At 45.5% G+C, this 19,740-nt stretch overlaps 2 protein-coding genes across 12 annotated transcripts in view; both read right to left on the bottom strand.

Annotated features, from left to right (window-relative positions):
• Nucleotides 1-249: 249 nt before the first annotated feature.
• On the bottom strand, nt 250-1,612 carry LOC100864862 (protein dpy-30 homolog). The gene is made up of 3 exons (XM_003689974.4): nt 1,301-1,612; nt 1,111-1,190; nt 250-679 (listed from the first exon to the last, which is right to left on the bottom strand). Exons 1-3 carry the CDS (start codon nt 1,314-1,316, stop codon nt 437-439), a joined length of 339 nt encoding a protein of 112 aa, XP_003690022.1. The 5' UTR covers nt 1,317-1,612; the 3' UTR covers nt 250-436.
• A 10-nt stretch (nt 1,613-1,622) lies between these two features.
• Nucleotides 1,623-19,740, bottom strand: part of Dscam1 (Down syndrome cell adhesion molecule 1) — a 58,427-nt gene continuing 40,309 nt past the window's right edge. For 9 of the 11 annotated variants that reach the window (XM_086903876.1, XM_086903866.1, XM_086903867.1 and 6 more), the window contains 18 exons: nt 14,215-14,334; nt 13,967-14,140; nt 13,268-13,564; nt 12,830-13,191; nt 12,124-12,495; nt 11,385-11,571; nt 11,020-11,307; nt 10,684-10,953; nt 10,373-10,604; nt 10,123-10,299; nt 9,874-10,040; nt 9,272-9,511; nt 8,904-9,071; nt 8,130-8,267; nt 7,043-7,233; nt 6,602-6,959; nt 6,155-6,212; nt 1,623-4,603 (listed from right to left, as the gene is read on the bottom strand). In XM_086903876.1, coding sequence (XP_086760002.1) covers nt 4,519-4,603; nt 6,155-6,212; nt 6,602-6,959; nt 7,043-7,233; nt 8,130-8,267; nt 8,904-9,071; nt 9,272-9,511; nt 9,874-10,040; nt 10,123-10,299; nt 10,373-10,604; nt 10,684-10,953; nt 11,020-11,307; nt 11,385-11,571; nt 12,124-12,495; nt 12,830-13,191; nt 13,268-13,564; nt 13,967-14,140; nt 14,215-14,334 — 3,884 coding nt within the window. In that variant the 3' untranslated portion in view covers nt 1,623-4,518. Of the gene's footprint in view, nt 4,604-6,154; nt 6,213-6,601; nt 6,960-7,042; nt 7,234-8,129; nt 8,268-8,903; nt 9,072-9,271; nt 9,512-9,873; nt 10,041-10,122; nt 10,300-10,372; nt 10,605-10,683; nt 10,954-11,019; nt 11,308-11,384; nt 11,572-12,123; nt 12,496-12,829; nt 13,192-13,267; nt 13,565-13,966; nt 14,141-14,214; nt 14,335-19,442; nt 19,737-19,740 lie in introns of all 11 variants that reach the window. The other 2 variants (XM_086903869.1, XM_086903872.1) reach the window with 1 other exon arrangement.

The raw sequence follows: 19,740 nt of genomic DNA, 5'->3' as shown, positions 1-19,740 counted from the left end.
GATTCTTTTCGCTTGTTATAATCGATGTGAAACACGTGTAGATAATAGAGTTTCGTAAAATAATTTTACTCGAAATTTTAGGATCTAATTAAGACTTTTAGATATAAATCGTATCTAAACTATTACGAAATTAATATCTTTTCGATAACCTGTACAGATTTATACATTATAACGTACGTAAAGAAAAATTAACCTCGTTAATCACCATAAAAATAGTCATTGAATTGAACACATTAACAAACACTTGTGAAAACTTGTTACATTTTCTTTGTTATTTAACCAAAATATGTTTTATACGATAAAAAGCTAATACATTTTTATTTAATTCAAAATTACACAAATACACCTTGCCCAACTTGAGTACGTTCCTAAGAAGTGTCAATAAATGTTTGTAATTCTTTAATTTTCACCACATACTTATAAATGCGTAAACAGTTCATTGACTAGTCGGTGGAGATTCACCATTATCGTATTGATTTTTATTCCTCAGCAAGTATGCAGCTAGAAAGCTGATGGGATCTGCGGGTCTTTCCTTGGCCAATGTGGACAGAGCTTGTAATAAAATTGGTACTACAGTTTGATCCAAATATTGCCTCGTTGGAAGAGATTGTACTTCGACGCGTGATTTCTTTGGTGGTACACCAGTAAGATCGGAATCCTTATTCATTGCTAATATCCTCTACAACAGCAAGAAAACAGATATATCAGATTAAGGTTAGTGATACTTTAATCGATATTAATTAAATTATTTATCACTATTTTGTTATACATTTAACGAATACACATAAAGGAATATTGTAAAAGCTACAAAAATATCTATGAATTGAATAAAACTGTGAAATATTGAGTCAAGATAGTCAAATAACCTAATAACCAACAACGCTGATACGAAAACAAACTCAAATTTTAATATAACAGCTGTCATTAGATTGGCGGGAAATGATATAATTTGTTTTAATCAAACGATCCATTGTAAATTTCGATATATAAAATCAATTTTATAAATAGGAAAATATTCGATCAATCACGATAGTTTAGGAAATAAGAATCGATAACCAAGAAATAATAACATAACAGATTACGCCTAGATTTATAGGTTATATGACTTACGTGCGCTGTTTCGCTCACAACATTGGTGAGAGGTTGTGCCGGCGCCGCTGGCTCGGTCCTTTCCTCTGGTGTATTTTCCGCTATTATAAGAAGAATACGTTGATCGACATTATTAATACCAAAAATCCCAACAAAGGTATCGCTTAACGGTACCTATTAAATGATAAAAAGCAAAATAAACGGTACGTACCACCGCCAGACGCCATCGTGCCAACAAATGATGTTACCAACCACTACGAGTTATCACTGCACAAACATCGTTCAAATGTTACCATATCGTAAACATTCAAAATTCTACAGGCTTTATAAAGATCGTGTAAAACATTTGATATTGCAAATCAATAACGTATTCTTTTTTTTTTTTTTTTGTTTTTTTCGTATTATGATAAAATATACTTTAGCGGTTTCTGAAAATAATAGAAATACGACGTAACAATTGTTCCAACGTTACATTTAACAAAAAAAATAATTTTTCGTGACTTACGATATACGATTAGATTATAATATAGATGTTTGGGAATCTAAAATCATAAACAAATAATTGTTTTTTTTTGTTTTTTTGTTTTTTTTTTTTTTTTTTTTGGTTTTATTTATTTAACGTAAAGTTAGACGCTACTACGACTTTGGTACAAAAACATAAAATAGTGGTACTGAGGAAACGGTGTATTGCGAGCGGATCCTCGAGTCCCTACGAACGCGGAGTATCGTTGTACGAGAATATAAACTTACAGCCAATTTAAAGGCGAGCATTGACATTGTGAGCGCAACACAGGGTACTAATTTACGAAATGTCCCGAGTCTGCTTGCAACCGAAAAAGATAACGATACGCGCCCCGCCGAAAGAGAAGCTCGAAGAACCGCCTCGTCGTTGCACAAAAATGGACATCCAATATTCTCCAATGAACAAAGCATAATATATACGTATAACGCGGACGGCGGCACCGACCGTTTCACAGCATTATAAAAAGTAACGTTAAAACCTTGCGAATAGAAGCGATACCAGATCGATCACACGTAATATAACAGATAATAAACAGATAATAATATTCCCAAATCGATTAATAGAAGAAAGCTATACGACAATCCGCGGACATCACGTTTTTTTTCTTTTTCCATGCTCTTTTTTTTCTTTTTTTTTTTTTTTTTTTTTTTTTTTTCCCCTTACTTATTTAATATCGACGCGTCACACGCGTGTGCGGCGAGATCGATCGTACGGCTAATATCGAATAAGTTAAATATCTTTCGATTTCTTTTTTATCGCGTTAAGTTCCAAAGCTTGAAAGCGAAATGCTCCGATGCGAGCGTTACGTGAGTAAAACGTGATATACATCGTAAAAGGTGAGTTGGATATGGCTACATTAATGTGGTAGAGCGCGATCGTAACACATAGACACGAGACACGAGACTTTGCGCAGCCTTTAAAATCACATCGATGAAAAGTGCGTCGGCGAGCGGAATCGTAGCCAGCGATACGAACGGACCTTTTGAGATTCACGGTCAAAGTAGCCCGGCAATATCTCGTCGTCAACGAGGAGATCATCCTTTGACCGTTGATCATGCTCGACTGGTGTACCAATCTTGCATCGCCTCGGCAAATAAATGCGACATCTAGACATACCTACTTACAACGTATGTATATGAACGTCAATGTATGTATATATATATATATATATTTATATATTTATATATATTTTTTTTTTTTTTATATCTAAATAGTGTTGTGATAAAAACGAAGTATGAGACACGCGCCGTAACCGTATCCTGGCATCACATCGATGTAACAAGATCGAACGTAATCACGAATTTTTCAAAAATTTTTCTTTTTTTCGTCGATTTTCTTTTTCTCTTCTTTTGTTTTTCGTTGCACTTATCCATTTGTATATCGACGCGTGGCCATTCAACGAAAGAGAAACGGCGGATCTCGCGACCATCCGTCCGACTTATGCCCTACTTATATTTTAAATCGGTATTTGTTTGCTCGAATTGCTTACACGTATAATATCATCGTCGCGTGTCATATCGTTAAATTCACGTACGTTCAATAATTGATCGAGATTAGCTTGCGAATATATGTGTGTGTACAGCGGACTAAATATATTATTATATAGGACGATTAAAAAATCGAGCGATTGGTGTGTTGCTTGCGCCTTATCCTCTCTCCCTTCAACCTGTATGACGATGTAAAATGGTGTGCTCAACCTCGACGTTGAATGAAATCGGTGTTTCACGTGATCTAGCAGCGTGCCGCGTTCTTCCTACGGATAAAGTCGATCGGCTAAAGTGAAATTTGTTGAGGAATTTTCCTTTTTTTTTTTTTTTTCCTTTTCTTTTTTTCTCTTCTTTTCTCTCCTTTTTTCTTTTTCTGTCTACTTTTTCTCGTTCATACGCGCGGAAGAAGTTATCGGTTGGACGCCACCACGGAATCGGATGCGGTGTCTAACTAGATTGCTACGACGACGACAACGACGACGCGACACTGTCGCAAAAACAGCGCACTTCTAGACTTGCTCTCCGCGACGTCGAGACTCAAAAGATCGTCGATCACCAAGTGACAGGGACACAACCTTCGTTACGAAATTATATAAATCGTATGTATATATATATATATCGTATAATATTATCATATGTATGTATGTATGTATGTATGTATGTATGTAATATCATATGCCTGCGGGGAGCGGCAGTGTGGCACAACCATGACTTAAAAAGCGAGTAACTAATGTAATATCTCGTGTCTTGCTTCCCGTGACTCGTGGGTGGGGCGCTTGGAAGCGACAATTTGTAACCTAGGGACATCCCGCCAAACCCCTCCTCCCGTGGAAACGCACCGTCGCCGTGGAGAGCACGCGTCGATTCTAGTCGGATTCTAGTCGAGCTCATATTCTCAACACGAACACGCCGGGTATGTTCGTTCTTCCTTCCTTTTTTTTTTTTTTACGCGACACGATATCTTGCCCCTGGAGAATTAGCAATTATCGCCTTCGCCTTTATTATTATTATTATTATTATTATTATTATTATTACAGGATCGGCAGTCAATCAGAAATTTGGCAGTTTCGCGATTCTGGCCTTCTCCAGAAATCGTGCAACGATTGAGCAAGAACGAGTGAAAAAACGCGGAGAAGTAGAAAAAGGCCAAAAAGGGGGAGGGGAGGGGATTGGGAAGGAAAGAATGGTCGAAGGCGAAGGAGGCAATATATCGTCGCGTTCGAAAGAGGCGTCCTAAAATCTAGGCGTCCCGAATCTGTCTATCTCGACGCGGCGGATGGTTTCTCCATCCATGTTGGTGAATCGTGTCGGAATTTTGGAAACCGACGACAGGAGCCGGGGGAAGAGTGAGCGTCCGCTTCTCTCTTCGGTGACGCTGGTGACGAGAGAGACGGAAGACGACGGAGGATGATTTACAGGTTACACTGCCACAGTATCGTAGGGTGTGAGGAGTCCCCCGTGACCGCCGTGGCCGGCGCCGGTTTGCCGGCTGGGGGCTTCGTTTCTGTAACAGCCAGTTTAATCATTTCAATTCTTGCCCTCGTACTCGCGCGTCCATCCACCCTTTTCTTTCGTTCTTTCACCGACACATTCTACCACTCGGCTCAGCAGATACTAACCAATATTATCCTCGATTGCGATTCTCGTATGCGTCTAAAGGATAGAAGAGAAGATAAAGAGTCTAGTCTGCGCGTGATTTCAGCGCAACATGCATTATATATATATATATATGTGTGTATATTTAGCTTCGTTAAAGTCGCGCGACTATATCGATTAGACTAATGATTAAAATAAAAAATTTTTTTTAATTAATAAACGAGCGTAACGGCGATAATAAAATTAACGGATATTTGTTAAAGATAAGTAGCACCAGCAGCAATGGCAGCAGAATCTGTAGTGGTGGCACAATGGACAGCTGTAGCGAAAATAAACGGATGGCAACGATGGTTGGTGATCGTGGTGACCATCGATGTGATCTAGCGGGGGAAGAGAGAGAAGAAAAAAAAAAAAAAAAGGAAAAAAAAGATGAATGTTAACTACGAGTATATAATAATCACATCATTTGGCAATCACGTCGTTGCAAAATTGCATGCAAAAAACACAGTTGAGTTAACTGAGTAAGTAAGTAAGTAAGTAAGTAAGCGTTAATTCGACCCAGGTAGAGATCTGATTGTCGTTGGTATGAAAGCAACGCTGTCGAAGCATTGACTGACCTATATTCTCGTGGCCACAAAAAAATAAAATACTAATAGCTAAAGAACAAAGTTGTTAAAAAGCTTCTAAAGCTTTTCAAAAATAATATATCTCTATTAACGCGATTCTCGTATAAAATGCATCCTGCGGCATTGATTCGATTAATAATTATTATTACGATTATTATTGTTCTTGTTATTATTATTATTATTATTATTGTCTAACGAACTTACGGCTTCCTGCGTAAAGAGTCATGAAACAAGAAAAAGTCAGAGATTGTCGTTTAATAAATATTAGATTAGATGGGGGGGGCGGGGGAGGGGGGGGGGGGGGAAGAAAAAAAAAACAAGGATCGTTCTTAGCGAAACCACCGTGCACTCGATCGCTATTTTCGAGAAATTTTCGAAATGATATTGTAATGATAACAATTCGATCGAAACGAGTCATATATATATATGTACCTTAATGATTCCTTTAACGGGTGGGGGGGGGGGAATTAAGAGGGGGAGATTAAGAAGGAAAAAAAAAAAAAAAAAAAAAAATACAATTTCACCAGAAGAGAGAAGCAAATCTAGCAGAAAGTGTATAGCGCGTGTATACACCGCTACGGAGGGTACGTTCGTTCGTTCGAACGGCAAAAAAGTCGAAGCGACTAAGAGGAGAGAGAAAAAAAAAAAAAAAAAAAGAAAACGAAGAGAGAGAGAGAGAAAGAGATTTGGCCAATTTACTTTCGAGAATGTCAATGACAATTTCTCGAGGCAGAAAGAAACCTCGCTCGAGACACAGCGGCATGAAACGGTGAACGGTTCTCGTGTTTTCCGACCCGTGCACCGTTAACCAAACTCACTCGATCTCTACTGACCTCTCTATGAGTTTACGCATCTCCTCGGTGGTCATGCCGTCCTTGCCGCGAGCATTCACTGAAATAGAAAAACACACGGCACGATTGACACGTAACGGTAAACTACTACGACGACACGTAGCATGCAAATGTGCGTATGTGTGTGTGTGTGTGTGTGAGAGAGAGGCGTGTGTGTACGTTTATGTAGAAAGCTAAACGATCAGAGAGATACACAGAATCCGGGGCGAGTCGTTCTTCGTCGTGACTCGTCCGGCATGCCTATATATTTCCTACTGCGTAGAGAGAGAACGAGCACACGGGCAGGGAATCCGGAGGGCGAAACGTAACCTCGAAACGTAAGATCTCGTCTCCTCTCCCTCTTCGCTCCTTTCCAGAGGAGTGAAAGATTGGATTCGTTTCGCTCCAAGGATCCCCCCCCGCTCTCGAACACGGGTGTTTCGTACTGACCGCCGTAGTTGCGGTTCACGAGTTGGTCGCGGTCGCACTCCGCCTCGCTGATCTCGTTGCTCTCCTTGCTGTCGTTGAAACTCGAGTTGTTCTGGTCGTGGTTCCTTGGCGGGGGTGGTGGCGGCTCCGGTGATCCAGAGACGGGGATGTTGCGTGCCGAGCCTACGCTACGACGGCCGACCGAGCCGCGGGACCCGTAATGGTCGTACGGGGCGCCGTATTGGCCGTACTGGGAACCGTATTGATCCTCCTCGGGCGCGCAGTTTGCCGGGTCGTCGTATTCGGGCGAGAACACGTTGTGGGTTCCGCTGCCGCCTCCTTGGGACGGTACTCGAGAGTAGCGGCCGTTTTGACGGGGCTGGGAAGCATGAAGAACGAAGTCGGGAATGCAGCGAGAGCGTGTATAGAGGGGAGGGGAGGGGGGAGGGGGAGTCGAGATACCATGGATTGAGATCCGGAGCGGCTGTGGGCTGAGGCGTTGGTTGGGTGTCCAACGGGTGGTCCCATGGTGCCCGAGTGTCCGTTGCCTGGATGGGGGAAGGTCTGGAATTGCATGGCCTTGCTGGGGTCCATCTCCTCGCGGAAGCCGAGAAGGTGGAAGGTGGCGTAGGGGCAGATCTCGTCTTCCATGCCTGAAAGAAACGATCATCGAGGGTAGACACTGCAGTTATGGGTCCCGATCGAGCCGATCTATCCATTCGATCGCTGGGATATTATCGATAATGATAACAATATGGCCGTAACGTGTACGTAATCCCCGCCGCAGGGTGCGTGCAACTTCTTAAGAACAGGTAAATAGATCTGATCAGGTACCTACGTTTCTTACGTTTCTCCTTCTCTTCCCTCGTACTCTCGTACCCGTTACACAGAGAAACATATTTATATAGGGATACGTAAATCGTGCATGCAAATCGTACGTTTAAATAAATCGAATCGTCGCTCGATCGAAGATGCAGGAACATGGAACTCGTTTTTATCGTTCCGCTCTCTTTTGTTTCCCGGGAACAAAAACGAGGAAGCGAAGAAAAATCGATAAAGCGACGAGCAAAAAAAAAAAAACAATTTGTTCCTGCATCCTCCGAATCTTGTGCGTCTATTCGTTGTAAAAAAAAAAAAAAAAAAGTGGGTAGCGAATCGATGTCGGTAGGCCTGGTATAGAGTGCGTATATCGTAGCAGAGTAAGTATATCGTGTTCGTTTGTTTATTCATTTATTTATTCATCTCTTTATTTGCGAAAACAAAAGGATAAATAAGAGCGCCAAGCATGCGAATTGTCGAACGTGCAAACGACATCAAATAGAGGGAGGAGGGAGGAGGGAGGGAGGGAGGAAAGGGAGAGAAGATATTGCGTAGAAGAACCGAATCGTAAAACGGACTTACGAGGACTTGCGAAGGCCGCAATAGGTGGAGCGGCCGATCTAGGTTTAGCGATCGTAGTAGATCTCGCGATAGAGAGGCGAAGCGCTCGTGGATGCGACACGGAGAAGGGGGAGCGCTTCGTTCGGGTCCTTAACTACTTTTTACCAACCTCTGTGGGATAGAGCTTCGGCACTGCCCATACGTGGTGGCGGTGGACATCTTCGGTTCGGCGCGCAATGATTCAATTCCTCGTACATATGCCGTCTTGGATCCCAGGTCGAGTGGCTTCTTATCGAGCCTGTTCCACCTATCGAACATATACTACAAAGGTCGTACGAGGTGGCTGCCAATCTTACCGATCTTCGAATCGTTTTCGTTTGATTCATCGTTGGGCGTGTGAACAGAGAGGCGTGGAACGCGCGTAGCAATGCGACAAGCGCAACAAAATAAGGGAGGAGAAAAATAATCGTTCCTCGTATATCGGGCATACATCTCGATTACGTATATATATATATATATATATATATATATATATATATATATATATATATACATAGAGAGAGAGAGAACAAATATTTTGAAGCGAGGCAAACAATATGAAACAAACTGGCAATGACTATGATATCAAATACGCGCTCTTGCGTGTGAAAGTGTTTGTGAAGTAAATACGTGTGTGTGTGCGTGTGCGTGTTTCTCGAACGAGACGTTACCATCGGTCGGTCGGTCGATTACGTTCGGAAGAATGGTGAGAATAATTGTAAAAAATTCGTTGGGTGTATCGGTCGTGTACTCGATTCGATTTTCTGGTGTGCCACGAATCAATTGAAAAGAGGAAAATAAAAGAAGAAGAAAACGGTAACACTATCGTGCCGATGCGACAACATCTAAACAATAATTGGAATTTAGCTAGAGAGATGGTATGATGTTGGCAGTTGTGGCTTACTTATCACTGTACCTCGCTTGATGCGATCGCAGGTGTTGTAATTGGATCCGGGTACGGGGGGCAATTTACGGTTGGGCGGCGCGATGTATCCAAGCTCGTCGCGCAGATCGGGCCTTCGTTTGTCGAGGGTGGCTCCTCCGACTCCGGTTTGTTGGTACACCACATCGTCTAAAAGTCGAATCGATCGTAGCCGCGTGTCGATTATCGATGATAGTGGAGAGCGGACGAGTCGATCGATGGATCGATCGTCGGAGAGGGAAGGAGGGGGAATTATCCCTCCCCTCCCTCCGACCGACCGAGTTCCATCTCTCTGTCTGTCTTCATCGGATTTATCGATAGTTTAAAATAATAAAAAAAAATTGGTATACATTGTCCCTCGTAATATTTCTCGTCGGCTGATGAGATACCTCGCAGCCGTGTCTGTTCCGGGCCTCGAGTTCTCCTAGACAAGGCGACGCAAATCACCACTATTCCTACAATAATGACGACGATCGTTGCTCCGACCGGGACAACCACGTTCACGTCCAGCCAGCCGGGCAACCATGGGAAATAACGCCTCACGTCCGTGCTGTCGTTGTCGCCGTTCCTTACCGGGGGCGCGATCGTACCTGTTCGTTAAGACAGCGGAAAAGAGAAACCTGAGTTACCTTTATCGCTACCATGGCCCTTCCCTCTGAGAACGCAGATCACGATGACGGCAACGATTATAACGAGAATGGCTGCTACCACGGGTACGACCAGATTTAAGTTAGCCATGAAAATTTTCATCGGATCCTCGTCGTTGCCACCACCGTTCACGTCAGGTAGCTCTCGGGCCGGTGCAATGGTGCCTGGAACAAAAAACATGGCGACCGTTCAATCCAGCCACCATTAGCACCGGCTAACGAGGTGCGCCGTTGCCGTTTCTTAATCGTTCTTGCCTCCCTTCTCCAAACCAATCCCATCCTTCTAACCCATCCTTCTTATTTACCTCCGGTCACGGTCAGCGTTGCGAATTCGTACTCGGCCACCGCGAATCCGGCGTTGTTGTGCGCGGTGACGCGCAAGTGGTACCAAGTCGCGGGGACCAGATCGAGAACGACGAAGTTTCCGCCCGGTTTCACGTTGTTCGACACCTGATTCCATTCCTGTTGGTTCCTGAATCAACAACAACAACAACAACATCGTCGCGTTTACATTCTCGCCTCGAGATTCCTCCCCGATCTCTCCCCCTCCTTACTTCTTCTTGTGCTCGACCACGAAGTAGATCATGGGGCAGCCACCGTCCGACCACGCGTTCAAGTGCAGAGTGATGCTGTTCGTTGCCACCTCGATGAATCTAGCCGCCTCGGGGATGATCGGTTTCGAGCCTTTGGTGCGTGTGTTGAGCATGTCGGAAGGATCGCCGGTCCCGATTCTAAAATTCCAAAGTATGTTGTATCTCGTGCGACACAAATCTCCTCTCCACCAATGATCCGTCCGTAATTTACCCGTTGTACGCAGTCACGTAGATCTGGTATCTCGAGCCGCACAACAGATTCTCCAAAGTGTACTTTTGAACGGTGGAGCTGATCTGCGCGGTGTCCCAGTCGCCGAATTCCGGTTTGTAGTGGATCGTGTATCCGTGGATCGGGGCGTTGTCGGTTGGATGGGGTCGCACTTTCATCGTCAACGAGTTGGTCGTGGTCGCGGTGAGGGTGATCTGCGGCGAGTGCGGCGGAGCTGATCGAAAATTCGTCAATTCTTCGTCAACCGATTCGCCTTGTTAATCGAGAAGAAAATGTTCGAAGGAATGGCTCACCGTGCACGATCAATTGGTGGGTGACCGTGTCGTGGCCGAACGTGTTTTCAACGTAGCAAGAGTACTCCCCGGCGTCGGTGCGGTCCACCTCCTTGATGAACAGGGATCCTTCGGGCAATTGGCGCAGTCTGTCGCTCGACTGGAGAACGGCGCCTCGCACTTTCCACGTCACTTCCGGCGCGGGTACTCCAACGGCCAGGCAAGGCAATTTCACGTCCTCTTTGTAGGTAGCCGTGAATTTGTCGTCGAACGATGCGATCTTTGCCGGTACTGAACAAATCATCACAGTTTTGCAAATTAGTGGGGCGCGTGTTGCGAAGAAGACTGGAATGGTACCTCGAACGCTGGGCGCCAATGCCACGATCTTCGATGCCTCTCCTTCGCCGATGTTCGTGCTCGCGGTCACCCAGAAGTCGTATCTGCGCGTCTTGTCCAATTCGGATGCCTCGTGGGTGAGTTGATTGGGCGGCACCTTCTGGCTGGTCGGCTCCTCCGCGTTGTCCGCCTTCGTGTACACGGTGTATTGGGTGATGACGCCGTTCGGTTGGCTGGGTGGCCGCCACGAGACAAGAATCGACTCGGACGACATGACGAGAGCCTTGATCGCGATGGGCGCTTCGGGAGCTGCGGGGGGGGAGGAAGATAAGAGGTGAGAAACGCGTTTTCTCAAAAGGAAGAAAGGGATTCTTCTCGCTTATTACCGTCCTGTTCGGTTTGGCAGTGAATAGGGGCAGATTTGACTCCGTCGCCGCCAGAAGTGAAAGCCAACACTTGCATGCTGTAGTTCGTGTATTTCTTCAATCCGTGTAAAATGGTCTCGCTCGAGGAGGTGATCTTGGTGTCCTTGGTGTTCTCGTCGTACCAGGTGTCGGACGGTCCGTAGATAACCTGAGAGGACGAGAGGAAAGTTTTATTAAAGTTTGCATGTCGCTATCCTATTCCATTTCGTTGTTATAAATACATACTTATTTACATTAGTATTACATTCTGGTTACAATCTTTTCTTTTGATTAAATGCGCGTGTATTTCAAATTCTTTTCACTTGCCGGCAAGTTAATATATTCGTAATATATTCCCAGAAAAGTGTTTGGATCGAATGTGAAAAAAAAAAAAAAAAAATTCGTTGGTAAATCCGTTCTATACGTTATTCTGTTATTCTTGACCTTCCTTAATGTTTAAGTTTAATATAATATAAATAAACGCGTACAATTCATCGCAATGGCAGGTAACGCATGATTTTTATCGAAGAATTATTGAAGAGGAATACGAAATGCTTAAACGTCTCGAAAGTGCAACTTGCGAATTAGCAAGAATATGGATAAAAAATTAAAAGAAACCGTCAATTTCGAATAGATAAAAACGTTAACTTTTGCCTTCCTATTAATTGGAAATCTCCACCTTATATTTTACGACTCGCTCGATCCTCTAGAAAATTACAACCTTGTATCCGGTGATAACTCCATTCGCGGCGCTGAGGGGTGGCGACATCCAGGAGATCCTGATGGTCTGGGAGGTCAAGGTGGTGCAGGTGGTGTCGTGAGGGGGTTGCTCGGGTACGCCTTCGGCGGTGTGCTGTCTTCTCTCCTCGCTCATCGGCCCGGAACCGACCTTGTTGAACGCTTGGACCACGACGCTGTACTGGGTGTACGTCTTCAGATTCATGATTTGCAAGTGGTGCTCCTTTCCGTCCTCCTTCGAGAAGTCCACGGTTTCGAACATGTACGGTTTTTCGGACGAGGAGAGCCTGTAGCCAACGTAGTATCCAAGAATCTCGCCGTTCCAGTCCTCGCGCGGGGGTGGTTTCCACGTTACCTGATCGAACGTTGTTCAAATAAAATACTCTGCTGAGGGAGGGATCGATGGTGAATTTCTTAAAACTTTTGTTACATTGGATATTAACGTGTGTGTTGTAGAAATAATGTTCAATCACGTTTAATAGCGAAAAAATTCCGTGCTTTCAAAGCTCAAAAACGTTGAAAATAATATTTCCATCGACGACGGATAAAAAAGAACCTCGGTATAACTATATCATTCCATTTCGCTTTATTAACACGTAAACGACGACATTTTGAACAAATATCGTCTCCTCGGCTGGAAATCTGACCGAGAATCACGATTGAAGGAGGGTCGAAAAATTTCTAGAAACCTTGAGGGTGTGCTGGTCGAGGTCGTCGACGCGGATGGAGGTCGGCGGTCCGCTGGGCGCCTCCTCGGCGGTGATGATGGTGACGGTGTCGGATGGGTCGGACGCGCCGATCTCGTTCTCGGCCACGATTCTCAGGTGATAGGTGGTGGCGGGTCTCAGGTTGAACACACCGGCTACGTTCTGCTGGGATCCGGGCACCAGAACCCTGTCGATATCAGTCTCCCACGAGCCTTTGCTGATCTTGTATTCGATCACGTAGCGCTTGATCGGGCTGTTTCCGTCGTAGGGCGCCGCCCAGGACAGTTGAACCGATCGCCCAGACTTGTCCAACACCTTCAAACCGTATGGAACCTCGGGAACCTCTGTGGAAGGGAATTGGTGTGAAAATCATGGAGGCGGGGAGAAAATTATATTTGTAAACTTGCATTAAAAATGAACCTTGCACGATCATGTTGATGCTTGTGTCGTCGCTTCCGAACGCGTTGGTGGCCACGCAGGTGAACAGGGCTGAGTCGCTTCTCTCGGTTCTCTTGATGCTCAGGTCGGACAGCACGCCGTTGGCCAAAATTTCCTCTCGGATCGTGTAACGCGAATCGCTCTTCGGGTCCAATCTCTTGTTGTTCATGTTCCATAAGATGCCAATCGGTTTCTCACCTTGAGCCTCGCATTGCAGCACAGCCGGTTCACCCCGTCGCGCCGTCTGGTTCTTCAGTTTGATCTCGAAGTGGGGCGGAGCTGCGACGTTTTTTTTAACGTGTTATACGAATTGGAAAAATCGTTTCTACTAATTTATGCGCAATTCGATTACGCATTGAGTCGTCTTTCAGACGAGTTTAACTGTTTTCTCTTTTTTTTTTTTTTTCCAATAAACACCGTCAAAGCAACGATTTTTCTCGAGCACATTTTTGGAAAAGTTTGAAAAAGGGTTTATTATATCCAATCTCGTTTATAAATAATAACGAGGAATAAAATAGGAATAGTAATTTTTTGAACGTTAATCATATTTGTTACACCGTTAAACTTGTTTCACGGTTCCAATTATAAATCGGACGAATCGAATCATCTTATATGATACATCCAACTATTAACCGGTTTGATTTTACCAAAATAAGAGAAGAAAGAGACCGCCCGTTTCACCTTGAACCGAGATGAAAATAACAGCCGAGAGTCCCGCGCCGATTCCGTTCACAGCCTCGCACAGATAGTAGCCTTCGTTCGTCTTCTGAATGTTGTTGATCGACAGGGTCCCGTCCTCCACGCTGATGTCCGGATTGCTCAGCTTCAAGTCGGTGTAATCGCCCGGCGTATCGCCTGCGGAGCAAAGAAAGTCAAGGAGGAGGATGCATCGAGGGAGAGGACGATCGAGGAGGGCCACGCTTTCTTACCAGCTGCTTTCTTCCACGTGACCTGGGGCTTGGGGAAACCGTCGGCTTTGCACTCGACGCGCGCGTCGGAGCCTTGAGCGAACGCCTTGTCGGTGGGTTCCAGAATCCAGCGGGGTGGCACTGTTCACAGAATAACGGGGTCATTCGGGGTGCTCCCCAGGCGCCGGTTAATCGGGGCAGTTAATCCGGGAGCCAGTCGCGTCATCTCGTGATCTCGAGTTTATTTTACTTCTACTTCTTCTCCTCGAGGGAGAACCTTTCTGCTTTCGATTTTTCATCGAAGTATAATTTTATCGAGAATCGAAGATCACGGGACGAGGTTTCGTCGCGTGCTGAACGAAACGTGTCGGCTCACTCCCGCAACTGCGACGACAACGACAACAACAACAGCGGCAACGACGACATTGCGAAAAATCGTGCATGCATGGATGTTAAAAGAGTTGGTCGATTAATGATCGTTTGACTACTTGCGCGAAAACTTGGAGGAAAGATGGTTGATGAACGTGCGCACCAAGAAACGGAGAAGAGGCCTCGGCTCTGAGGGAGCCGGGTGCTCGTGCAAGGCAAATTCTACGTTATCAGAGCTCTACGGTTCATCGTGCTGCTCACCGAGAGAAAGAATCGAGAGAGAGAGAGAGAGAAAGAGTCTATCTAGATTGGCGTTAGACTTGGAAGAAGTTAGAGGCGGCATGCGTTGTTAAAAAGAACTACTATTACTACTACTACTACTACTACTACCGTTACTACCACTAATGCATGTAAAAAAAAAAAAATGAATACGAGGCGAGACGTGTGGTGAGAGGTGGAGGGGGTGGTGAGAAGGTTTTATCCTGGTGAGAGGAGAGGGTTGATTTTTGAAGGGTCGATCGGATGGTCGGTCGGTCGGTCGGTCGGTCATCTTGGAGAGCAAGGACGCGACTTGTAGCGCGACGGAGGGGGGCTACGGCGAGGCAATAAAAATTCGACACTCGAATGTGAGACACGAGAGACACGCAGCTCGATCGATATTATTATACGAGTGGTGGTTATATCGAGTTTTCTTTTTTTCTTTTTTTTTTCAGGGGGAGGGCTGGCGAAGCATGGTGAAGGGTCTCGCGCACGAGGACGAGAGAACATCCTGATCGTCGTATTGGATCCCGAGAGAAGCCAGACTGAAGAAAAGCCAGAGCTCGAAAAATGTATGTCCGTCTTAGAAGATGATCTAAGGAGCGGACGATGAGAGCGTGGACAACGAGACAGGGGCGTGATCGAAACAAATACCAACAAAATACTAGATGCGGGTCAAGCTGAACCAAATTGCTGAACTTTTTCGGGCTTTGCTGAATAGGCGGGGAGGGGAGCGCGAAGGGAGGATGGAACAATTGGTCGTAAACACGGAACGACGAGATCGAGGATAGAGAGAGAGAGAGAGGGAGGAAGGGAGAGAGAGAGAGAGAGAGAGAGAGATACGGCGCGCAAGAGAGTCGTCCCCGGCGAGACGAAAGCAACACGAACGCTGTGAAACGCGAAACTGTACCGCTGTGAACTGAAATCCAGAAAGCTGAGTCGCCAGAAAAGGAAAGAGATTTTCGCGGGCAACGTTCTCGGCAACGACGAATATATGCATATATATAGATATATATATATATGAATCAAATAAAGCCTGCAATAAAAGAAATCAAATAACGCGAGGGGCGTTGCGCCGGGCGTGGCGTTGCGTCTCATCTCATTCCGACTTATCATCATCATCATCATCATCATCATCATCATCATAATCATCATCATAGTCCAATATCATTATATGTACGATTCAGTGTATTCATTCAGCACGATCCCACATTACTCTGGCCCTAACCGTGAACTCGCAACGTTGCCTCGTGCGTCGCTTTCCCGGACGGATTGGTGGCGATACACGTGTAACGTCCAGCGTGGTCAGGCGTTACCGGCTCGATCAGCATCATGCTCATCCGTGGCCCGAGTTTCCCGACGTTGTATCCCATGAATTGAGAGAGGGGCCGGTCCTCGTGGGTCCATGCGATATCGATGGGCGTGTCGCCTATCGCCACCATGCACGCCAATTGGGCGGCCTGCCCCGCGTAAATCGGCCGATCCCCAAAATCGAACGGACTGATCCGTGGCAAGACTGGAACGATTCGATGTATCCAGCTAGATATATATATATGCATCCATCTATGCGTCCCAGAGAATTCCAATTTCTCTCGATCGACGTTCGTCGTCTTTCTTCTCCTTTCTTCTTTCGCGTGTGCCGCGTGTTTTCGTTCAACCACGAATCGCGAAAGGAAAGGATCGAGAAGAGGCAGACAGAGAGAGAGAGAGAGAGAGAGAGAGAGACGAGACACAGTGAGCGTGAGCGTGTGTTACGTGTGTGGTGAGAGAAAGGAGAAAACGAGAGAGAGGAAGGAGAGGGGGGGGGGGGGAGGGAGTTTAGCTCGTCCTGAACTGCGGACAAATTACCTTTGATCATTGGTAGCCCAAGGATAACGAGAGTGGGGGACTGTGGTCCAAAAGCTACACTCGGCCGAGCGACCTACCTAAACGATGAATGCTTCGAAACAAACGATGCGGGAAGATAATTATATGTGTAAGAAAGAAAGAAAGAAAGAAAGAAATGGACAGTCGAGCAAATGCAGACTTTCCAAAAAAACAATATTCAATAATATGTGTGTGTTACGCTATTACAACAATCAACAGCAGACAATGGTAGTAGAGACAACAGGTTCTCTTTGCTTCTCCTTTCAAAATATATATGTATATATATGTATATATATATATATACATATATACTACTCGACTACGAAGTACGGAAAAGAGCGGAATAAATAAACAATAATAATAATAATAATAATCGATAAAAAGAAAACAGAAACACGCTATGCCTAGCCCCTGGTGTATATATATATATATATATTTCATAGAATATAAAATGTATGTAAAAAAGAAAAAAAAGAAGAAGAAGAAGAAGAAGAGAAAGAAGAGAACGCACAGCGTGTGTCAAATAATCGTGAATAAATCATATATATATATATATATATATATATATATATATATATATATATATATATATAAAATCATAATAAATACACGGCTGGATCACAACATCATGCCGACTTTTTTTTTTTTTTTTTTTTTCCAATTATATTTCGTTCCGTTTCAATCCCAATCAAATATAATACCACACGTTGCTCTGATTCTTGGCTTCGATATATACGCGCCATGATCATCGTCACGTGCGGCCGTATTGTGTACCGTTCACTTTTAGATGGGCGCTGTGCCTAGCACGACCGGCTGGATTATCGGCCACGCAAGCATACTCCCCGGCGTGCTCTCCCCTGACTGCGGGTATCGTCAGAGCGGACACTCTATCCCCCAACGCGGTGATACCAACTCCGTCGCCTACTTCTAAATGGCGTCCCTCGAACAACCACTTGAGCGAAATCGGCGTGTCCCCCTTCACGACCGCGCAATGGACGATTATCAGATCGCCGGAGTTGGCCTCGTCGAATGAGAACGGCTGCAGATGCGGGGCGACTGCCGAGAGATAGAGACAGATCCACTTCTACAGTCAGCAAGTACATACACGCGCGCTTCGCTTACTTCGCTTACGTTTTGGGGAGGAAAGAGGGGGGGGGGGGAGGAGGAGTGGCGGATGGATACAAGTTTTTCGTTATTTCGAGATATTTGTACGTAACGAGTCTCGTTTTCGTTTCGGAAATGCGAAGAATAATCGAGGAAATACGAAAAGAAATGGGAGAGGATTTTCTTTCTTTTTTTTTTTCACGTATTTTCGTACGTATGTATATATATATATACCTAAGCAAGTACGTGGCTACTGGATATAGTTTCGAGGAAGGAGAGGTTTTTCAGAAGAAAAAAAAAAGAAAAGAAAAAGAAAAGTATAGGCGTATGTGAAGACGTATTCGAATCAACAAGATCTATGTTATCAAATGGTATATATATATATATATATATAGATCGGCAGATTTTTTTCTTTTTAAGCACCGTTGACAATCAGATCGGCCGAGAGCTCGTGCCTTCCGGCAAGGTTTTCCGCGATACACGTGTACGTTCCAGCGTGTGTCGCCTGGACGGATCCTATGCTGAGTATGGCGCCCCGTCCGCCGAGATCCACGATCGAGATTCCAGAGTGGGGCGAGATCGCGTGACCGTTTAAGGTCCAGCGAAGCTTCAAGGGTTGATCGCCCTCGACCACGGCGCACGGTACCGTTACTACTTGACCCGAGTTAAGCGGTTTCTCGCCGAACGTGAACGGCAATAATTTCGGAATGACTGGAAACAGAAAAGAACTGAAAGAAGAAGAAGAAGAAGAAGAAGAAGAAGAAGAAGAAGAAGAGTTTTTCCATCGGCCTTGTTCGCGCAACCCTCCTATCCTACGGATCGATCGAGAAACCTCTTTCTTTCTTTCTTTCTTTCTTTCTTTCCTCCCCTCCCTTCTCTCGAATTTTCGCGAAAAAGGGGAGAAAAGGAAACCGAGAAAAGCAAGGGAAGGAAGATTTGCTTTAGGAAACGATCGAGAAATCTCTCTCTTTCTTTCCTCTCCCGAATTTTCGCGAGACGAAAAAGGGGAAAAAGGAAAAGGAAGGAAACAACGATAATAAAAGCTTTCTCTTTCTTCCCTCCCTTCCCTTTTCCTTCTCTCGAATCTTCGCGAGGCGAAAAACGGAGGCGGAAAAGGAAACGACGATGGGCGGCGATAAGAAAAGCGGGGAAGGATCGGGGCGGGAAAGGTCTCGCGACGAAGAAGCCGCGTACCGTTTACGTCCAGTTTGGCCGAGTGCGAGGTCGATCCAGCCGCGTTCGAGGCGACGCAGGTGTACTCCCCGGCATGCCTCGCAGCCACCGACTCGATGGTCAGCTGTTTGACGCGTTTCCCGGAGTTGGACACGATCACGTCCATCCGATCGGGTCTGATAGGCTGGTTATCGAAGGTCCAAGCGATCTCGAGAGGGGAGTCGCCTTTGGTAACCACGCACTGTACCGAGACCAGGTCCCCGGCGTTCACCGGCTCGTCGCCAAACGAGATCGGCGCGATCTGCGGCGAGACTGCGAGAGACGAACAACACGCTCGCGTTCAGAGATCGACGAAGGACGAAGGACGAAGGAGGGAATGTGTCGATGAATAAATGCGAAAAAAAGGGGGATGGGGTCGACTTCGAGGTGGAAAGGCCTCGTGCGGTTTAATGCTCTCTAATGCTGTAACTTCGTAGTACCGTTCACCGATAATTCTGCCGAACGGCTGACGGATCCCACCAAGTTGCTCGCTACGCAAGTATATTCGCCTGCGTGATGCGCGGTGACGGAGTCGATGACTAGGAGGGAGTTCTTTTTCCCGGTTTTCGTGATAGTTATGTCCGGATGGCTAGCGCGAGTGATCGGTTCACCGTTCAGACTCCATCGTATCTCGATGGGAGGATCACCTTTCAAGACGCTACACACCGCCGAAATTTGTTCACCCCAATTGGCCGGTTCCTCGTTGATAGAAAATGGGGCGATCTGCGGAGCGACTAG

Source organism: Apis florea, unplaced genomic scaffold, assembly GCF_048593485.1.
Source record: "Apis florea isolate Af1SG1 unplaced genomic scaffold, ASM4859348v1 contig_2293_pilon, whole genome shotgun sequence".
NCBI lineage: Eukaryota > Metazoa > Arthropoda > Insecta > Hymenoptera > Apidae > Apis > Apis florea.
This window is presented reverse-complemented; position numbering and strand designations above follow the sequence as displayed.